At 34.6% G+C, this 18,135-nt stretch overlaps 1 protein-coding gene across 4 annotated transcripts in view; it reads left to right on the top strand.

The window, feature by feature from the left end:
• DNAJB4 (DnaJ heat shock protein family (Hsp40) member B4) overlaps nucleotides 1-18,135 on the top strand; it is a 47,291-nt gene that overhangs the window by 22,237 nt on the left and 6,919 nt on the right. Inside the window, exons 1-2 of one of the 4 annotated variants that reach the window (XM_045584455.1) lie at nucleotides 7,813-7,921; nucleotides 8,048-8,335. The exons of 1 other annotated variant lie outside the window; for it this stretch is intronic. In XM_045584455.1, coding sequence (XP_045440411.1) covers nucleotides 8,125-8,335 — 211 coding nt within the window. In that variant the 5' untranslated portion in view covers nucleotides 7,813-7,921; nucleotides 8,048-8,124. Of the gene's footprint in view, nucleotides 1-7,812; nucleotides 8,336-18,135 lie in introns of those variants that run through there. 2 more of the 4 variants (XM_036447404.2, XM_045584457.1) reach the window with 2 other exon arrangements.

The raw sequence follows: 18,135 nt of genomic DNA, 5'->3' as shown, positions 1-18,135 counted from the left end.
CTCATTCTGTTTAGTGCTGAACAATATTTCATTGTCTGGATGTACTACAGTTTATCTATTCACCTATTGAAGGACATTTTAATTGCTTCCAAGTTTTGGCAATTATGAATAAAGCTGTTATAAACATTCATATGCATGTTTTTGTGTGGATGAAAGTTTTCAACTTCTTTGATAAGTACCAAGGAGTGTCATTATTGGCTGGTATGTTAAGTCTATGTTTATTTTATTTTATTTTATTTTTTTAAATATATTTTATTGATTTTGTATAGAGTTGAAGGGAGAGAGATAGAGAGTTAGAAACATCGATGAGAGAGAGTCATTGATCAGCTGCCTCTTGCACACCCCCTACTGGGGATCTGCCCGCAACCAAGGTACATGCCCTTGACCGGAATTTAACCCGGGACCCGTCAGTCCCCAAGCCGACGCTCTATCCATTGAGCCAAACCGGTCCCGGCTGTTTATTTTATTTTTTTAACTTAAAATGTTTTTGTTAATCTTCACCTGAGGATGTTTTCCCATTGATTTTTGGAGAGAGTGGAAGAGAGGGAAGAAACAGAAAGAAAGAAACACTGATGTGAGAGACATCGATTGGTTGCCTCCTGAACCCACCCTGACCAGGGTCAGGGATGGAGCCTGCAACTAAGGTTATGTGCCCTTGACCAGAATTGAACTTGGACCCTTCAGTCTGAGGGCCAATGCTCTATCCGCTGAACCAAACCAGCTATGGTGGCCTATGTTTATTTTTGTAAGAAAACACCAAACTGTCTTCCAAAGTGGCTATACCATTTTTCATTCCCACCAGAAATGAATGAGAATTCCTATTCCTATGCCAGCATTTGGTATTATCAATGTTCTGGATTTTAGCCATTTTAATAGGTGTGTAGAGATATCTCATTTTAATATTCATCTTCCTGATGGCATGATATGGAGAATCATTTTATTATTTAAAAAAATGTAATTTTATTGATATCAGAGAAAAATGGGGAGAGAGAGAGAGAAAGAGAGAGAGAGAGAGAGAGAGAGAGAGAGAGAGAGAGAGAGAGAGAGAGAGAGACATCAATGATAAGAATCATTGATCGGCTGCCTTCTACATGCCCCACACAGGGATCAAGCCCACAACCTAGGCATGTGCCCTGACCAGGAATTGAACTGTGACCTCCTGGTTCATAGGTTCAACTGCTAAGCCACACCGCGGCTGAGCTGGAGAATCATTTTATATGCTTTTTTGCCATCTGTATATCTCCTTTGGTGCAGTGTCTGTTAAGATATTTGGCCCATGTTTTAATTGATCTGTTTTCTAATCATTGAGTTCTAAGAACTCTTTATATATTTTGGATAACAGTTTTTTATTGGATGACTTCTGAATTATTTTCTCTGTGGCTTGTTTTTTCATTCTGTTGACAGTGCCTTCTTCAGCAGAAAATTTTAATTTTAATGAAGTCCAGGTTATCAGTTCTTTCATGAAGTATGCCTTTGGTATTATATTTAAAAAGTAATTGTCACCCTGGCTGGGTAGCTCAGATGGTTGGAGTGTCAACCTGTACAGCAAAAGTTGTGGGTTTAATCCCCAGTCTGTGCACATATGGGAGGCACCTGATAGATGTTTTCTCACATGAATGTCTCCTTCTCTCTCTCTCTCTCCCTTCCTCTCTCCAAAATTAATAAACATCAACAAACATATCCTTGGGAGATGATTATAAAAAAGTCATTGCAGCCCTGGCTGGTGTTCTCAATGGTTAGAGCATTGGGTTGTGCACCAAATGATCACAGGTTTGATTCCCAGTCAAGGGCACATACATACCTGAGTTACAAGTTTGATCTCTAGCACCAGTCGAACACATGCGAGAGACAGTTGATCAATGTGTCTTAACATCGATGTTTCTTTCTCTTTCTCCTCCTATTCTCTCCCTCCTTTTTTCACACACACACAAAAAAGGAAACAAATATCCTTGGGTAAAGATAAATACATGAAAAAAGTCATTGCTAAACCCAAAGTAATTTAGATTTTTCCTATGTTCTAATAGTTTTATAATTTTGCATTTTATTTTTAGGTCTGTGGATCTATTTTGAGTTAATTTCTATGAAGGGTATAATTTAAAGTCTGTGTCTAGATTTTTTTTCTTTGCAAGTGAATGTCCAGTTGTTCCAGTACTATTTAGCCTTTCCTTCCTTGTCAAAGATCAGTAGATTATAATTATGAGTCTATTTCTGGATTCCTTATTTTCTTCCATTGATCTATTTGCCTATTCTTTCACCAGTACCACACTGTCTTGATTACTGTATTTGAAACACAATGCACTTAAAATACGGTGAATGCACTTGAAATACAAATTAATATATTTTCAATACAGTGAATACTACCTATGTGAAGTTTTAATGATGAAATTTGAATATAGTAAAGATGGGTAAGTTGCAAATATTAACTGGAATATTTGGAAAGAGCCATTCATTCTTAGTTGGACAGTTTTTTTTGTGTGTATATGGGTATGCTTGTAAAAAGGATATTTTGTTATACATATTATATAGTAATATTTTTCTAAAAATTTTTGTTTCATATGATGAAATCATTGTCATCACAGTGGATAATACTTCCATAGTCCTCACTATGTGCCAGTAACATGTAAGTGCATCATACATTTCTCTCACTTAATTCTCACAAAAACCTATAAAGTTAGTATCCTATGTAATAAAAGGCTAATATGCAAATCGACTGAATGGCAAAACTACCTGTCACTATGATGCACATTGACCACCAGGGGCAGATGGTCAATGCAGGAGCTGCCCCCTGGTGATTAGTGTGCTCATAGGGGGAGCGCCATTTAGCTGGAAGCCAGGTTCACAGCTGGTGAGTGCAGTGGTGGTGGTGGGTGCCTCTCCCAGCTCTGAGGCAGCGCTAAGGATGTCCAGTTGCTGGCTCCTGGACTGCGAGAGGGTGCAGGATGGGCTGAGGGACCCCCCCACCCCCCACACCCAAGTGCACAAATTTTGTGCACTGGTGAGGTCCTCCATGTTACTCAGTCACAATCACGTTTTCACAGCCAGAAGTTATGGGGACTTCTCTTCCTGGCACTGGAGCCCTGAGTTTGGGAGCCTGGGTTGGTGCCGGGATGCCATGAAATTTGTCCACTGGGCCTCTAGTAAATATTAATTCCATTTAAGAGATGAGGAATTTGAGACACAGAGAAGTGAAATCCAAGGCCGCACAGTGGTATTGCCAGGATTCGAATCCGGATTGTCTGGCTCCAAAGTCTGTACTTTTAACGACTACACTATCGATATTTCCTGGTGCCATCTTAGCAAAATTTACAACCACTGTTACATACTTATATTTGAGCTTATATTCAATATCTAAAGTACTGTTAACAAGGAATAAAAGAACCTGTTTTCTTATTCTTGATAAGAAGTAGCAGGGAATGGAAGTCATAATTTATTAAAACCAATCACTGAGAAATTTCAGGACTAAACATACTCATTTAAGAATTAATTATTGACAGAAAAGTTTTCAATAGAAACATAGGTAAAATATTAGAAGTCATTTGTCTTTGAGTATTTAAGTATGATGATCTGAATTTTAATGATAATCATTTTTCTGAGGCTCTAGAAGCCATGTTGCCTTTCACTATACTTATTATCAACTGAGAATGATTTGTGAGTTGGAGAAAGAAAACATTTTTATTGTATCTGAGTAAAGCCAAAGATAGCATTAGTTGAATGACTAGTAATATACTTTTTAGTTTTTTTGTGATTAAAATTATCTTTAGCTCTCATTATCTAAATATATTTAGTATTTGCTTTTTTCTGATTTTTATATTTAGAATTTGAACTATGATTATAAAATAAAAATCTCAGTTTTATAAAAATAATTTTTCTATATTTATTAAAGAGCATAATAAGCCAAATAAGGAAGTTTTGTAAAGATATAGAAAAAAATATACTATCGTTAAAATTTTTACTTAATCCTGACTCATGCATGGCTCTCTTAATAGAGTGATACTTTTCCCTTAAATATAAGCACAAAAAGTTTGTTGCTATTAACTTTGATAAACAAAGTAATAAATACACTCAAGATTTCTGATTTGGTTGAATAAATGAAAATCATTTATTTTAGAATATATTGTAACTTGCTTTCATCCACAGATGACCTATTCTCAGCATGAGAACTTGACCTTATAAACTAAATATTGAGAGGAATCTGATTTTTTGTAACTTTCTTTTAATAAAGGAAATAATTGTATTGTCATGAAATAATCTCATCAGTGTTTGAGTAGTAAAGTAAAAATTTAAAAATACAAACACTGCCCAGGCAACGTGGCTCAGTGATTGAGCATCAGCCTATGAATCAGGAGGTTACAGTTCAATTCCTCATCAGGAAATATGCCCAGGTTTCCGGCTCAATCCCCTGTATGGGCCATGCAGGAGGCAGCCGATCAAAGATTGATGTTTCTATCTCTCTCTACCTCTCCCTTCCTCTCTGAAATAAAAAGAAATATAGTATTTTTTAAAAATACAAACACTAATTTCATCTTTGTTAAAAAGATTGCTCTGGCTGCTGTGGCTCAGTTAGTTGGATGTCATTCAGTGTACTGAAAGGTTGGCAGTTTGATTCCTGGTAAGGGCACATGCCTGGGTTGCAGGCTCTATCCCCAGGAAGGGGTGTACAGGAGGCATCCGATCAATATTTTGCTCCAACATTGATGTTTTTCTCTCTCTCCTTCTCTCTTCCTTTCTAAAAAGAAAATCAATGAAATATACTTTGAATTGCTATAAAGGAATCTTAAAAATATTTAAGGAAAAAAATAAGTTATAAATTCTAGCTAGTTTTTGTTCTCAAATTTTCTGTCACACATACACATACCTGTAATATCAAATAAGTAGGTATTTATGTGATTTCTAAATAATATTGCAAATAGACTCTATTTTATAGTACTTTTGGTTTCCTATTTCCTTTTGAAAACAATTGAATGAGCTTTGTTCACATATTGTTTTCTGCTCCATTTTCCTAAAAGGCTGTCACTACTGTTCCCCTTTACATATTCTATTTTTGTCATGGTAATTATTTACAGGGATGTTAATTGCTTGCCTCTCCCACTGCCCTCAAAAAACCCCACATTTATATCATGCAAACGTGGATGACAAAAATTTAATGTGAAGTGACTGTGTAAGGGAATTTCAACCCCTAAGTGGTTCAGATCAGTTTGAAAAAGTGAATGTAAGAGTGAAATGTCTCTAAAATATTATGTAATAATAGTTTAAAAATGATCATATTGACCTATTACCTTATTGCATCTAAGTATATTTGCATATATACTTAGATATATGCATATACTAAGTATATTTGCAATGAGTATATTTGTATATATACCGTAATCATTTTAGCCTAAGAATTACTTTCTAAGGACAAATTTCCAAGTGTGTTATATACAGGATTTTTAAAACCATTTTTAATAACTGTTCCCAAGTATTTGAAAGAATTAGTTACAAAGTTATAACCCACTCTCACCAGTGTGGCTTAGTGTGGCTTAGTTGGTTGGAGCACCGAGAGGTAGCTGGTTTGATTCCCAGTCAGGGCACATGCCTGGGTTGCGGGTCTCCAGTAGGGGGATTCACGCTGCTCTCTCACGTTGATGTCCCTCCCTTTATCCCTCTCCCTTCCTCTGTCTCTAAAAATCAATAAAAATATATTTTTTAAAGCAATAAGTGTACAAGTATCTGGTCATTTTGTCAAAAGCTATTAAGTTATTTTATTATTTGAAGTCTTAAAAATTATAATTGCTTCCTTATTAACTTGAAATTTCCAAGTTGAGGTGAATCTGGCCTTTTGACTTTACCACTAGTATTCTTTTATGTGTTTAAATATTTGAAGATGAAAATCCTTTTATCACCCTTCTCTGTGAAGAGCCAGATTTCTTTTCATTTGTTAATAAATAATGAATTTCTTAGAAATGTGGAAAACCTAGTCTTTGGGTTTTTAAAATCACTCAATATGCCAAGTCCTTATAATATTTTTAGCTCTCTGAAAATTATCAAATCAGATGGAAATTTCCTTTTTTCTTCTTCTCAGTGTTACCCACCAGAATAATTTAGACCTTTCATTGATAGTTATGTCACTTTGGTAATTAATTGTTGATCCGTGCACTGGACTCCAATTTGATTTTTTTTTTTAAGTAGAAGTCTTAAAGTGACTTTGTATATTAGTACTGTTTTCTGTGTATTTTTGAATTTGAAAATTTATCTTTTGACATTGAGTATTTCTTGATGGGACTAAAATTTTTGTTGAATACCTGACAAACCTTTATAATCTGTAACTAGGCTAGATAGATGTTATAAATTTCTAATGTCAAGATGTTCTTAAAATAAAGAGTTTTGAGAAATAGGAAAGCTATCAGAATGCACAAAAATGGACATCTGAAAGAATTGCTGAATCATTAATGTAAAGCTGTTTGGCATATATAGTAGGTGTTCCCATACTTTAAAAGGTTAAGACATGATTATTATCTTTTCATTATACTCTAAACATATATGTACATTTAATTTTCTTCATAAATGTTCTTTTTTACTTTAAGTTAACAGACTTAAGATAATTAAGTATAAGGCTCTATATAATTCTTTTTTCTATGCAATTTTTTTGACATTTTCTTTTTAATCCATCTTTTCAATATTATATTAGAAATAGGAGCACTTTGAAAAGAAACCATACAGGAAATAAGAGATTAATTATATACATTTAAATTATTACTCATGAATATCCAAAATATATGAGCAGACATCAAAAGGGTATATAAGTGATATGACATAAAATTTGTTGATAAATATACCAAACTACAATAAATAAACATAAATATTCCTAAGAAAAAAAAGAATTAGAAGAAAATACACTAATATAATATTAAGCAGGGAATTATCTAAAGTGGTATGATAGGAAGGTCTTTATTTTAATCTTTTTCCTTTCTGTTTTCCAAAATCTTTAATAATAATTTATATTTATAATTAGGGAAAATGTGTTCTAAAAAGAAAATAATATTTCTTATACTATTGCCCTGAAAATAGCATATCCAGATTTTAAGCTGATCCAGTTAAGGTCTTGAAAGAAACATGAGTATTTACTGTTGGTAACCTGATACTTTTCTCCTCTCTGTCCTGCAGCACAAAAGGCCTTCAGTGACTCTAAGGAATTGGAGGTGTCTCTATTTTAGTTGAAATAATTAAAATCAGATATGAAGATTTCATAAATATTAGTTTGCCAGGACTATTAACTTTTGTTTACTATAAAAAGACCATTTTAAATCATTAGCTAAAATACAATAATATTTAAGTCCTCCAGTTATTTTTTGAAGTTATCATAACTTCAAAAAATATTGTTTTTGAAGTTATGATATAGCCTTTTTACAATGTGAAATTGGTATTATGGCCTTCCTGGCATTTTGATGGATAAACCCAGGAATTTTGAAAATGACACAAATTTTTTTGAAAATTTTAATTTAGACAAACCACATTTTAGAATTGTATATCTTACACATGAGTAACTTGAAATTGAAGTGAAAATACCTAAAATAAGTACCCATGGGTATATTGGCATAATAAGTTTAACCTATTTTAACACAGGATGCCCAATACCTATAATTATTTTTGTCACTTTTCACCTAGAATGGAGTAAATAAAAAAGCGTAGTTATGACATTCAATGATGAAATATTGGTCTCTTAATCTACTTGGCCTCTTAGAAAGGAAATACAGATGGTGGAGCCAGAAGGAAAATGAATAGTTAATCGGGGAGGAGGAGAAAACCCAGCTCAGATCTTTGACTAGCGGCAGCTGGGGAAGTGACGTCCTGTAGCATTTGCTGTTCTAGAAAGTACAGAGACACGTAGTGAAAATGGGAGGATCTAGAAGAAGGCTGTCTCCTGTGTAGTGTATATTTATCTGTAAGTGAGCTGTTGGGGAAGGAATTAAATACGGATATGCTGCCTGCTTGCTGCCTTAAGACCGCGAGGCTGAATTGCTAATTTGCTTTAACTTTTAAAATACCCTGCTTGGTTTATTTTCCTTAGAATCCTTGTATTGCTAAGACTGGGGACGCAGTTTTCTTTCACAAAGGGAAACCTAAGTTCATTTCAAGGCATTCGAAATGGGGAAAGACTATTATTACATTTTGGGAATTGAAAAAGGAGCATCAGACGAAGATATTAAAAAGGCTTACCGGAAACAAGCCCTCAAATTTCATCCGGACAAGAACAAATCTCCCCAGGCAGAGGAAAAATTTAAAGAGGTCGCAGAAGCTTATGAAGTATTGAGTGATCCTAAAAAGAGAGAAATATATGATCAGTTTGGGGAGGAAGGTAAGAACTCGGTGTATATCTTTCTGTCTCTCCAGCTCTGTCTGTCTCTCCCTCTTTCCCCCGTCCTCTCTCGGCTTTCTGGTTGTCATTAAATGATCAGCCATATCAACGTAGAAAGATAAATAATGGATAAAAACAGAATTTTATCTCTGATGATATGAATGAATATTAACATAGCTGTCAATCAAAAATACTTGTTTGCCTTTTTTTTAGATTTTGGCATTTTGTAATATCCGTATGCTACCATTAGATTTATAATGTTAACATTTATATTTGAAATGAAACCTTAAATCCTCATACACATTAATGAATTGTGTCAAAAGTCTTATGCAACCTGTTTTATTTTTTAATGAGTTTTCGGCCAGAACCATTCAAGATCCTTCAGTCATTAAAAATCTTAAGATTGGCAGTTCAAATTCTGGTTAGTTTCTATTTTATTCACAAAAAAGAAGTTTTGCCTTTCTTATAGCAAAGCTAGTTTAGCTTGAACAAGAGAAAGTCATCTCTCTGAGAAGGAGAAGGCCTAGGCATTTAGTTCTAGTTGTTTTTGGCATTCCGCCTGGAGAGGAAAGAATTTTCCTGATGTCATAAAATACCAGGACAAGTTTTTAAGCTTAATTGTAAACAGTAATTGTTGCCAAGAAAATGAGATTTCAGAAATACAATTTTTGACCTAAAATGGCCACTTAGCACAATTATTGCTATACTTTTAGGTAGCACTATTTCCTTTGAAATCTCACTGTCTAGGTATGGAGAAAAACATGACAACTTCCCTTTCCTCTCCCTGCAGTACTTTTGTTTCTTGAATTGAGATCAGAAACTAGTTGAATACAGTAGATGAGGTATTTTAAGAATATTTTATCACTCAGATTTTAAATTAAGTTTGTCATCAGCTCCATAGCTATAAAATAAGTCTATTTTAAATTGCTAATTAACAACAAAAATACTTTAATTCCTACAATTTAAAAAATCAGAACTTAAATTGTTTTATTATTTTCACCCAAAGTGTTCTCTTTGAAATTCTTATCAATTATGAAATTTAAGTTATGAAAGCTTTTTTGTTATGTCTTTGCTTCCTTTATTGCATTTAATGTTAACTTTTTTCCAATGAAAAATATATCCTAAAATAGTGAAAAAGTGACTGTTCATTTTAAGTTAAAAATTAAATTGAGATAAGCAGGGTGATTATGTATTAAGGCTTTTTTCTTTGTTTTATTTTTCTTTTTGATCTGAGTTGCCAAAAATAGCAGCTTTTGCTGCTAGCTTTGGTGTGATGAGGACATGCATTGTCAGGTTATTATAAAGAAAATATTGAAAAAGGCAAATAAATAGTTGGCAGTTTAATCCTGCTAGCTCCTATGGCCATACTAATACTCAAAATACATCATAAAAGCTAAGCAGGATTCTCAGATACTACTAAGAGTGTACTATTTCCAAAGAACTTATTTTGTAATTTTGTATAGAAATCCAGAGGTGATAAATGTAGTAACTGGAGGGAGATTGACTTTTGGTGGTGAACACACAGTACAATATGCAGATGATGTATTATAGAATTGTACACCTGAACCCTATATCATTTTATTAACCAATCTTACCTCAATAAGTTAAAATAAAAAAAAGAAATCCACAAATATAAATTTCCATGGAAAACCAGATACCCACTGCTTTACTCCACATCTCACTGATAGCTGACTCAGCCATAGGATAGAGGATATTTGTCCTCAGAAATTTGAAGTCACCAAATAATACATTTTTTTGGTTTAACATTATCTTTTAATAGTGTTTTTATTGAGTGATATTTCTCCAGTTTGATTTTTACTGGTTGTCATCATGAATGAATTTAAAAACAACAACAAAAACAAAACCAAAAAAAACAAAATTAAAGCGGGATCATCTATGTATCCTGAATTTTGTTGTTCTTGACTCAGATAATTTATATAAGCAATAGGTAATAGTGAGGGGAGAATAAGTTTATTCTCAGAAATACTATTCTCTAGTTGTGCTACTTGAAAATAGTTAAAATAGAAGTTACTATATTTGATTATTTAAAAAAAATTCTTCCTTTACAGAAAAGCATTATATTTGCCATTTATTCAGATTGTCTCATTCTTTAAAAAAAAAAAAAAAAATATCTTTGAGTATAATACTGTGAAAATGTGGGAAAACGTTTTTCTCTTTGTTTTTCATATCTGTTCATGCCTGCAGGCCTGGTTCCATGGCCCAATGGCTTTCTCTAGCAGTAACAAAAAACTGAATTTCATGATTGGAGCCATTACTGATTTACCTGATGCCCCCCCTCCTATATTGCACTGTTTCAAGGCTTGGGACAGTGGGAAGGAACCATGAAGAGCAGTGTATGAGTTGAACACGCTAAATTATGTATTTAGGAACTAAGAGAAATAATGATCCAGTTTGCTCATGGTTTGAAAATCTCTAATATTCACAATTTTAAATGCTGGGGTTTTAAAAATATTATTGATTTTTAGAGGGGGCAGGGGAGAGAGAAACATCAATTTGTTCCACTTATTTATGAATTCATTGGTTGATTCTTATATGTGTCCTGACAGGAGATCAAACACATAACCTTGGAGTATGTAGATGATGCTCTAACCAACTGAGCTACTCGGCCAGGGCCTTAAATGCTTTGTTTTTTAAAAAGCTTGATAAAAATAGAGATGTTTTAAATTTATTACATGACCCAGCAGTACTACTCCTAGGAATCTATAAAAGAGAAATTAAAATATAACTCCACCCAAAAACATGTATGTAAATGTTCATAGCAGCATTATTTGTAATGGTCCCCAACTGGAGACAAGTCAAAAGTACCATTTTTAGTTGAATGGATAAACAAACCATGATAAATATCATGTGTGTGTGCGTGCACACACATACACACACACACACACAATATAGAATACTATTTAGCAATTAAAATGACCAATTAAATCTGCTACATCATGGATGAAATTTAAAAACTATGCTAAATAAAAAAAGTTGGATGTAAAAGACTATATAGGTTATGATCCCATTTACTAGTATAGGAATTACACAGAAAAGGCAAATTTGTAAAGAAAGAAAGCAGATCAGTGGTTACTTAGGGCTAGAGATAGGAACAGGGATTAGCTACAAATAGAAACTAGAGATAAATGTTCTAATTATTATTATTTTTTTTTTGTGGTGATGGTTGCACAACTCTATAACTTTACTAAACTCATCAAATTTAGTATTATACATTCAATGGGTTAATTTTATAGTATGTAGTAAAAAACATTTATTTTAAAAAGCAGAAATTTTCCACATAGTTGAATCATTGGAAAACAAAAAACACAGAACGTGGGAGCCCCTTTCACGTCCCTCATGTTTCAAGGTTCCTGTTCAGGGTTTGAGTTCTGGAGAAGGCCACACACAAATGAAAGAGACTAGAAAAGTATTAATTTGGGAATATTGGGGGCCAGGTGGGAGTCCATCTCTAGGGGGAAGACTACATTCTGCTCTGGCTTTGCTATCCTTTTTATAATATTAAGATTATGAGATACACCCATATTTGTAGGCAGGAAATTCCAATAATAGACAATTAGTAAAAATTTACATAAGAGTAACAGGTGGAGGCTGCTTTAACTATTAATGTCTCAACTAAACAATGAGTGATTAGCTCCAACCTTTCAGAGCAATTAAGGTTGACAAGTCTTCCGGATTCCCTGTTCACATTTCTCTATTGATGACAATAATCGGGTTTCCAGCAACAGAACTACAGAAATTTAATATTAGATTTTGAATCAGTCTCCAAAAAAATGTAGGTTTAGTTCTAAATTGTTTAGTAGATGTGTTCCAACTCACCCTCAGGTGGGAACTTCTGCACAGGTGCCTGGGGTCCCTCAGCCAGAGAACTGGACTTACACGGGTTGTCCACAGTACCTAACTAAAATTGACTGAGCATAAACTAAACACAGACACAAGAGTTAAAATGCATGAATCCCAAGGTTTATTTACCAGAGTCCTGAAACCTAGGCAGGTCACCTGGAGATCCGCGCCGACAGACACACACACTGGACAGGAACACGTTGCTGCAGCATCTCGGTCAGGAACGAGGCCTCAGAAGTTTGGCTCACAGGCAGAGTGACAGCTTCACTCAGGCAGAGTCTCATGCAGTATTTCGAACAGGGAGAAGAGAGAGGGAGAGCACGTCGGGTGGAGGAGCCCTTCGTGGTCTCTGCCCAGTGCCTCTAGGTCCCTTCTTTTATGGCCATTTCTGGGTGTTTCTTTGTTCTTTCTGGGTGCAACCAATAGATCTTCAGTGTGTCTAATCGGGCGCTCTCCAGGTACCTTTTGCCTCAGTTTCCAACTTTCCAGATAAACACTTGTTAGGGCGTTCACACAGTTGCTTTCCAGATAAGCACATGTTAGGGCGTTCACACAGTTAGGGGCTCAAAGTCGGTTTTAAAACTCAAGTTTTACAAAATGGATTCAGGTCACATTATATGGAGTTACTTATACTAAGCCTAAAACACATTTCAAATAATTTCTTTTACTTAAAATCAGAATAAGATCAGAAATACAATTCACACTTAAACTATAAATCACTCATAAAAGTAAATGCTTTCATTCCTATTCTAAGTCACACAAATAATTATTCTTACACTGTTTTAAATCCTTAAAACATCACACTAATATAATAAGTCAACGCAAGTATGTATTAAAAGACTAAAAAAAATTTTTTTTTTAACACATCCTTATATTATTCTAGTTCTCTAACATTTCGTTATGCCTTCTTTTTTTGCTTGTTTATGATTTAATCAATAACTTATTTTAAACACTAAAACGTAGTATTTAGACCTGGCTGGTTTGGTTTAGTGGATAAAGCGTCGGCCCGAGGACTAAAGGGTCCAGCGTTCGATTCCGATCAAGGGCACATGCCCGGGTTGCAGGCTCCGTCCCCAAAAGGGTGTGTGCAGGAGGCAGCCGATCAGTGATTCTTTCTCATCATTGATGTTTCTAACCCTCTATCCCTCTCCCTTCCTCTCTGAAATCAATAATAAAAAAAATAAAATAAAATAAAGAAAGGTAGTATTTATATGATCAGACTTTTATTTAGTACATTAATCTCTATAATAGCTTTCTTCTTCAGTTATTGTTTTAAATCAACCGGATTTTTTTTTAATTTATATTTCTAAAAATAGATAAATTGAGTTTTTATGAATCAAAACTGTGTAAAGGTTCTCATGCTAGTAATTCTAAGTCTTGCTATCAATCTGGATGTTTACATGTTATATCTCTTTAAAGTAAGAATTATTAAAGTCCTATAATTTTTTTCTTTGAAGACCTAATTCTTCTCCAATGCTGCTTCTTTTGATAAATTTTTAGTCAACTAATTGTTAGAAATCATTTTTATGGTTAGTACCCCAAATACATATTTGTTTTTGGATTGCACATTGGTTGGTTGGTTGCTGTTTTTTTAATCCTCACCCAAGGGTATGCTTAGAGAGAGAGACAGAGGGAAAACAGAGAAAAAGAAACATCGATGAGAGAGAGAAACATTGATCCCTTCCTTTCCCTATATATCTCGACCAGGATTGAACCTGCAACCCAGGTATGTGCCCCAACCCTGAATTGAACCCACAATCTTCTGTGGATGCACAGGACAATGTTCCAACCTACTGAGCCACCCAATAAGAGTGCTTAGTTGTTTTTTTTTAAATAATAGCATTATTTCTAAAGCATAGGCAAATGTTGATTCTAGAATGCATTCCTTGATAATACAAAGTGATATGGTGTCTGGGAAACATTTTGGATAGCAGAGGGAATCCAGTTGAATTTTAAAATTTTCCATAAGCAGTTGAAATGTACGTAATAAAAGAATTGATTATATAGTTGATGACATACCCATTATAATTCAAGTGCTCAGCAGTGTAAGTGATATTTGCATAATCATATTATATTGTAGCAGTATGAATTTTGGTTAAATTTTTTTCAGTCATTATAATAGTCTTGTCATTTCTCTGAGCAATGTAGTTGACTAATGTCAAAGAAAATTTCAAAGCCCTGTCGGAGGCTTTTTATCACCTTTGATTCATGTTATTTTATACATTATGTAAATCTCAGGAACTCTGAAATCCTGAGTGAGTTACTATCTTTGGCAGAGGAGGAAAGGGATTTTAGGGAAAAGTCAAATCCATGCTATAACTTTTTAAAAATTGGATTTTAACACATCCTTATATTGTTTAAAGTATTACATATATTTTGTTTATATCTTTATTGTTTATATATTACATATATTAGATTTTAACACATCCTTATATTGTTTAAAGTATTACATATATTTCCTCTCTTCCCCCCTCCCTCTATTGACCTTTCCCCGGCCGTTCCCACCCCTAGCACATGTCCTCAACCTTCTCTACTGTCTGTGTCCGTGGGTTATACTTATATGAATGCATACAAGTCCTTTGGTTGATCTTTTACTCACCCTTCCTGCCTTCCTTCTGAGGTTGTTCAATACTTCTTATGTCTCTGGATCTATTTTTGATCATCAGTTTATGTTGTTCATTATATTCCACAAATGAGTGAGATCATGTGATATTTGATATTTATATTTCTCTGACGGGCTTATTTCGCTTAGTATAATGCTCTCTAGGTCCATCCATACTGTTGCAGATGTTAAGAGTTCCTTCTTTTTTTTTATAGTAACATAGTATTCTATTGTGTTGATATACCACCATTTTTTAATCCACTCGCCTGCTGATGGACACTTAGGCTGTTTCAAATCTTCCAAATTGTAAATTGTGCTGCTATGAACATAGGGATGCATGTATTCTTTCTGACTGATGTTTCTGACTTCTTGGGATATATTCCTAGAAGTGGGATTACTGGGTCAAATGGGCATGTTATAATAACTTAAAACATTCTGTCTTTTCATGAATTCAGTATGGGCTCAAACATTTAGATTTTTTTTCTTGCCAACAAAATTAAACTATATTTGGCAGCTAATTTACTTTATTAACTCTGTTAAATTGTTATACTGTGTTATATTTGTAGGATGAAAGATGAAATGATTAAATTTAATGATTTAGTCACATTGATCATGACCTTGAGTTGTATACATATTTTATCATTAAAAAAATCTGTCACTAGGTTTTTGTGTGTATGTATTTTATTTTATTTTTTTGCATTTGGAGCTATAACAATACCACTAAAATTTAAAATAAATTTTGGAAGAGCTGCATGTTAAAAGTTTTTATCCTATTTATACTGTTATTCTGTTCCTACAAGGAATGTCTTTAACTGCTATTTGAATATATCATTCAATACATATTTTGATAATATTTATGTTATTATATTGCTCCAGATTTGTTTTAAAAAAAAATATTTTTTACAGAGAGGAAGAGAGAGGGATAGAGAGTTAGAAACATCAATGAGAGAGAATCATTGATTAGCTGCCTCTTGCACACCCCTACTGGGAATGTGCCTGCAACCTTTCAGTCTGCAGACTGATGCTCTCTCCACTGAGCCAAACCGGTTTCGGCTAGATTTCTTTTTTTAAAAATAAATCTTTATTCAGATTATTACAGTTGTTCCTCATTCTCTGGCCCCCTCCCGGTTCCCACCACCCCCTCTGCCTTTACCTGACCTTCCTCTCCACCCCCCCGCGCCCACCGCCCCCCCTCACCCCCCCGTACTGTCCTCATCCATAGGTATATGATTTTTGTCCAGTCTCTTCCTGCACTCTCCAAACCCCATTCCCCCCGAGGATTGTCAGTCCACTCCCTTTCTATGCCCCTGATTCTATTATATTCACCAGTTTATTCTGTTCATCAGATTTTTTATTCACTTGATTTTGATTTTTATTTATTTAAAAAATATATATTTTATTGATTTTTTACACAGAGGAAGGGAGAGAGATAGAGAGCTAGAAACGTCGATGAAAGAGAAACATCAACCAGCTGCCTCTTGCACACTCCCTACCGGGGATGTGCCTGCAACCAATGTACATGCCCTTGACCAGAATCGAACCTGGGACCTTTCAGTCTGCAGACCGACGCTCTACCACTGAGCCAAACTGTTTTCTGCTATTCTCTTGATTTTTAGATTCACTTGTTGATAGATATGTATTTTTGTTCATAATTTTTATCTTTACCTTTTTCTTCCTCTTCATAAAGAATACCTTTCAGCATTTCATATAATACTGGTTTGGCAGTGATGAATTCCTTTAGCTTTTTCTTATCTGTGAAGCTCTTTATCTGACTTTCAAATCTGAATGATAGCTTTGCTGGTTAGAGTAATCTTGGTTGTAGGTTCTTGCTATTCATCACTTTGACTATTTCTTGCCACTCCTGTCTGGCCTGCATAGTTTCTGTTGAGAAATCAGCCGACAGTCGTATGGGTATTCCCTTGTAGGTAACTAACTGTTTTTCTCTTGCTGCTTTTAATATTCTCTCTTTGTCTTTTGCTCTTAGCATTTTAATTATGATATGTCTTGGTGTGGTACTCTTTGGATTCCTTTTTTTGGGGGTTCTGTGCGCTTCCTGGGCTTGTAAGTCTATTTCTTTCACAAGGTGGGGAAAGTTTTCTGTCATTATTTCTTCAAATAGGTTTTCATTATCTTGTTCTCTCTCTTCTTCTGGCACCCCCATAATTCGGATGTTATATGCTTAAAGTTGTCCCAGTGGCTCCTTACACTACCTTCATATTTTTGGATTCTTCTTTCTTTTTGCTTTTCCAATTGGGTATTTTTTGCTTCTTTGAATTTCAAATCTTTGAGTTTATTCTTGTGATCCTCTAGTCTGCTGTTGGATCTCTGTATATTATTCTTTATTTCAGTCAGTGTATGCTTAATTTCTAGTTGGTCCTTTTCTTTTTCCCCCCTTTATTTATTTATTTATTTATTTATTTATTTATTATTTTTTTATTGATTATAGTATCACATAATTGTCCTCATCCCCCATTCCCATCCCAAACCCCTCGCTACATATGCCTTCAACCCCCCTCCCCCCATCCATTGTCCATGGCCACTGGCCAGGCCCATATGCATGTACACAAGTCCTTTGGTTGATCTCTTCCCCTTACCCCCACCCTCCCCTACTTTCCCTCTGGGGTTTGAGAGTCTGTTCGCTGCTTCTCTTTCTCTGGGTCTGTTTTTGTTCATCATTTCCTCTAGATGTGTGAGATCATGTGATCTAAGAAATACCCTGTAAGAGCCTAAACTGAGACAAGCCATAACAGTTATTCTGAGAGGCAAATGAATCAGTCTGTAGTGAGTTCCTTTCTGGGCCAACAGTTCTTTTGAGTCCCAATTTTAATGTCAAATAGTTCCTTATGTGTACATGTCAGCCATGCTATTTCAGACCTGGTTGGTGGACAAATGGTGGTGATGCAGGTCTGACCGTCTGTGGTTTGGTCCTGGGCATTCTTCAGCAACACGTAGCTGCTGTCTGCTGGTATGGTGAGGTGTCGTCAGCATCTTCCATCTATGAATTGTTTCTCTTCTGTCTTCATGGCTGGAACACTTCTGTCTATTCCTCTGTATTACAGGATTCCAGATGGTCTCGGAGTTGTTTTCTGAAAATATACAAACATATTCTCGACCAAAAGTTAATAAAGGGATATTTACTATAAATTTGACTTGGGATCTTTTTTCATTTCCCCCTCCGCCCCCCCCAAATGATTTTCCTCTGGCTTGTTTTGACACCATGTATGTATTTTCATGCTGTTAGCGTTTCAAATAAAGGTTCATTTTCTAAAGAACAAATTTTTTAGATGTAAATTATTTGCAGGATATTTTTCCTTACATGATATTCTTCAACTGTCAC

This window comes from Pipistrellus kuhlii, unplaced genomic scaffold (assembly GCF_014108245.1).
Source record: "Pipistrellus kuhlii isolate mPipKuh1 unplaced genomic scaffold, mPipKuh1.p scaffold_m20_p_2, whole genome shotgun sequence".
NCBI lineage: Eukaryota > Metazoa > Chordata > Mammalia > Chiroptera > Vespertilionidae > Pipistrellus > Pipistrellus kuhlii.
This window is presented reverse-complemented; position numbering and strand designations above follow the sequence as displayed.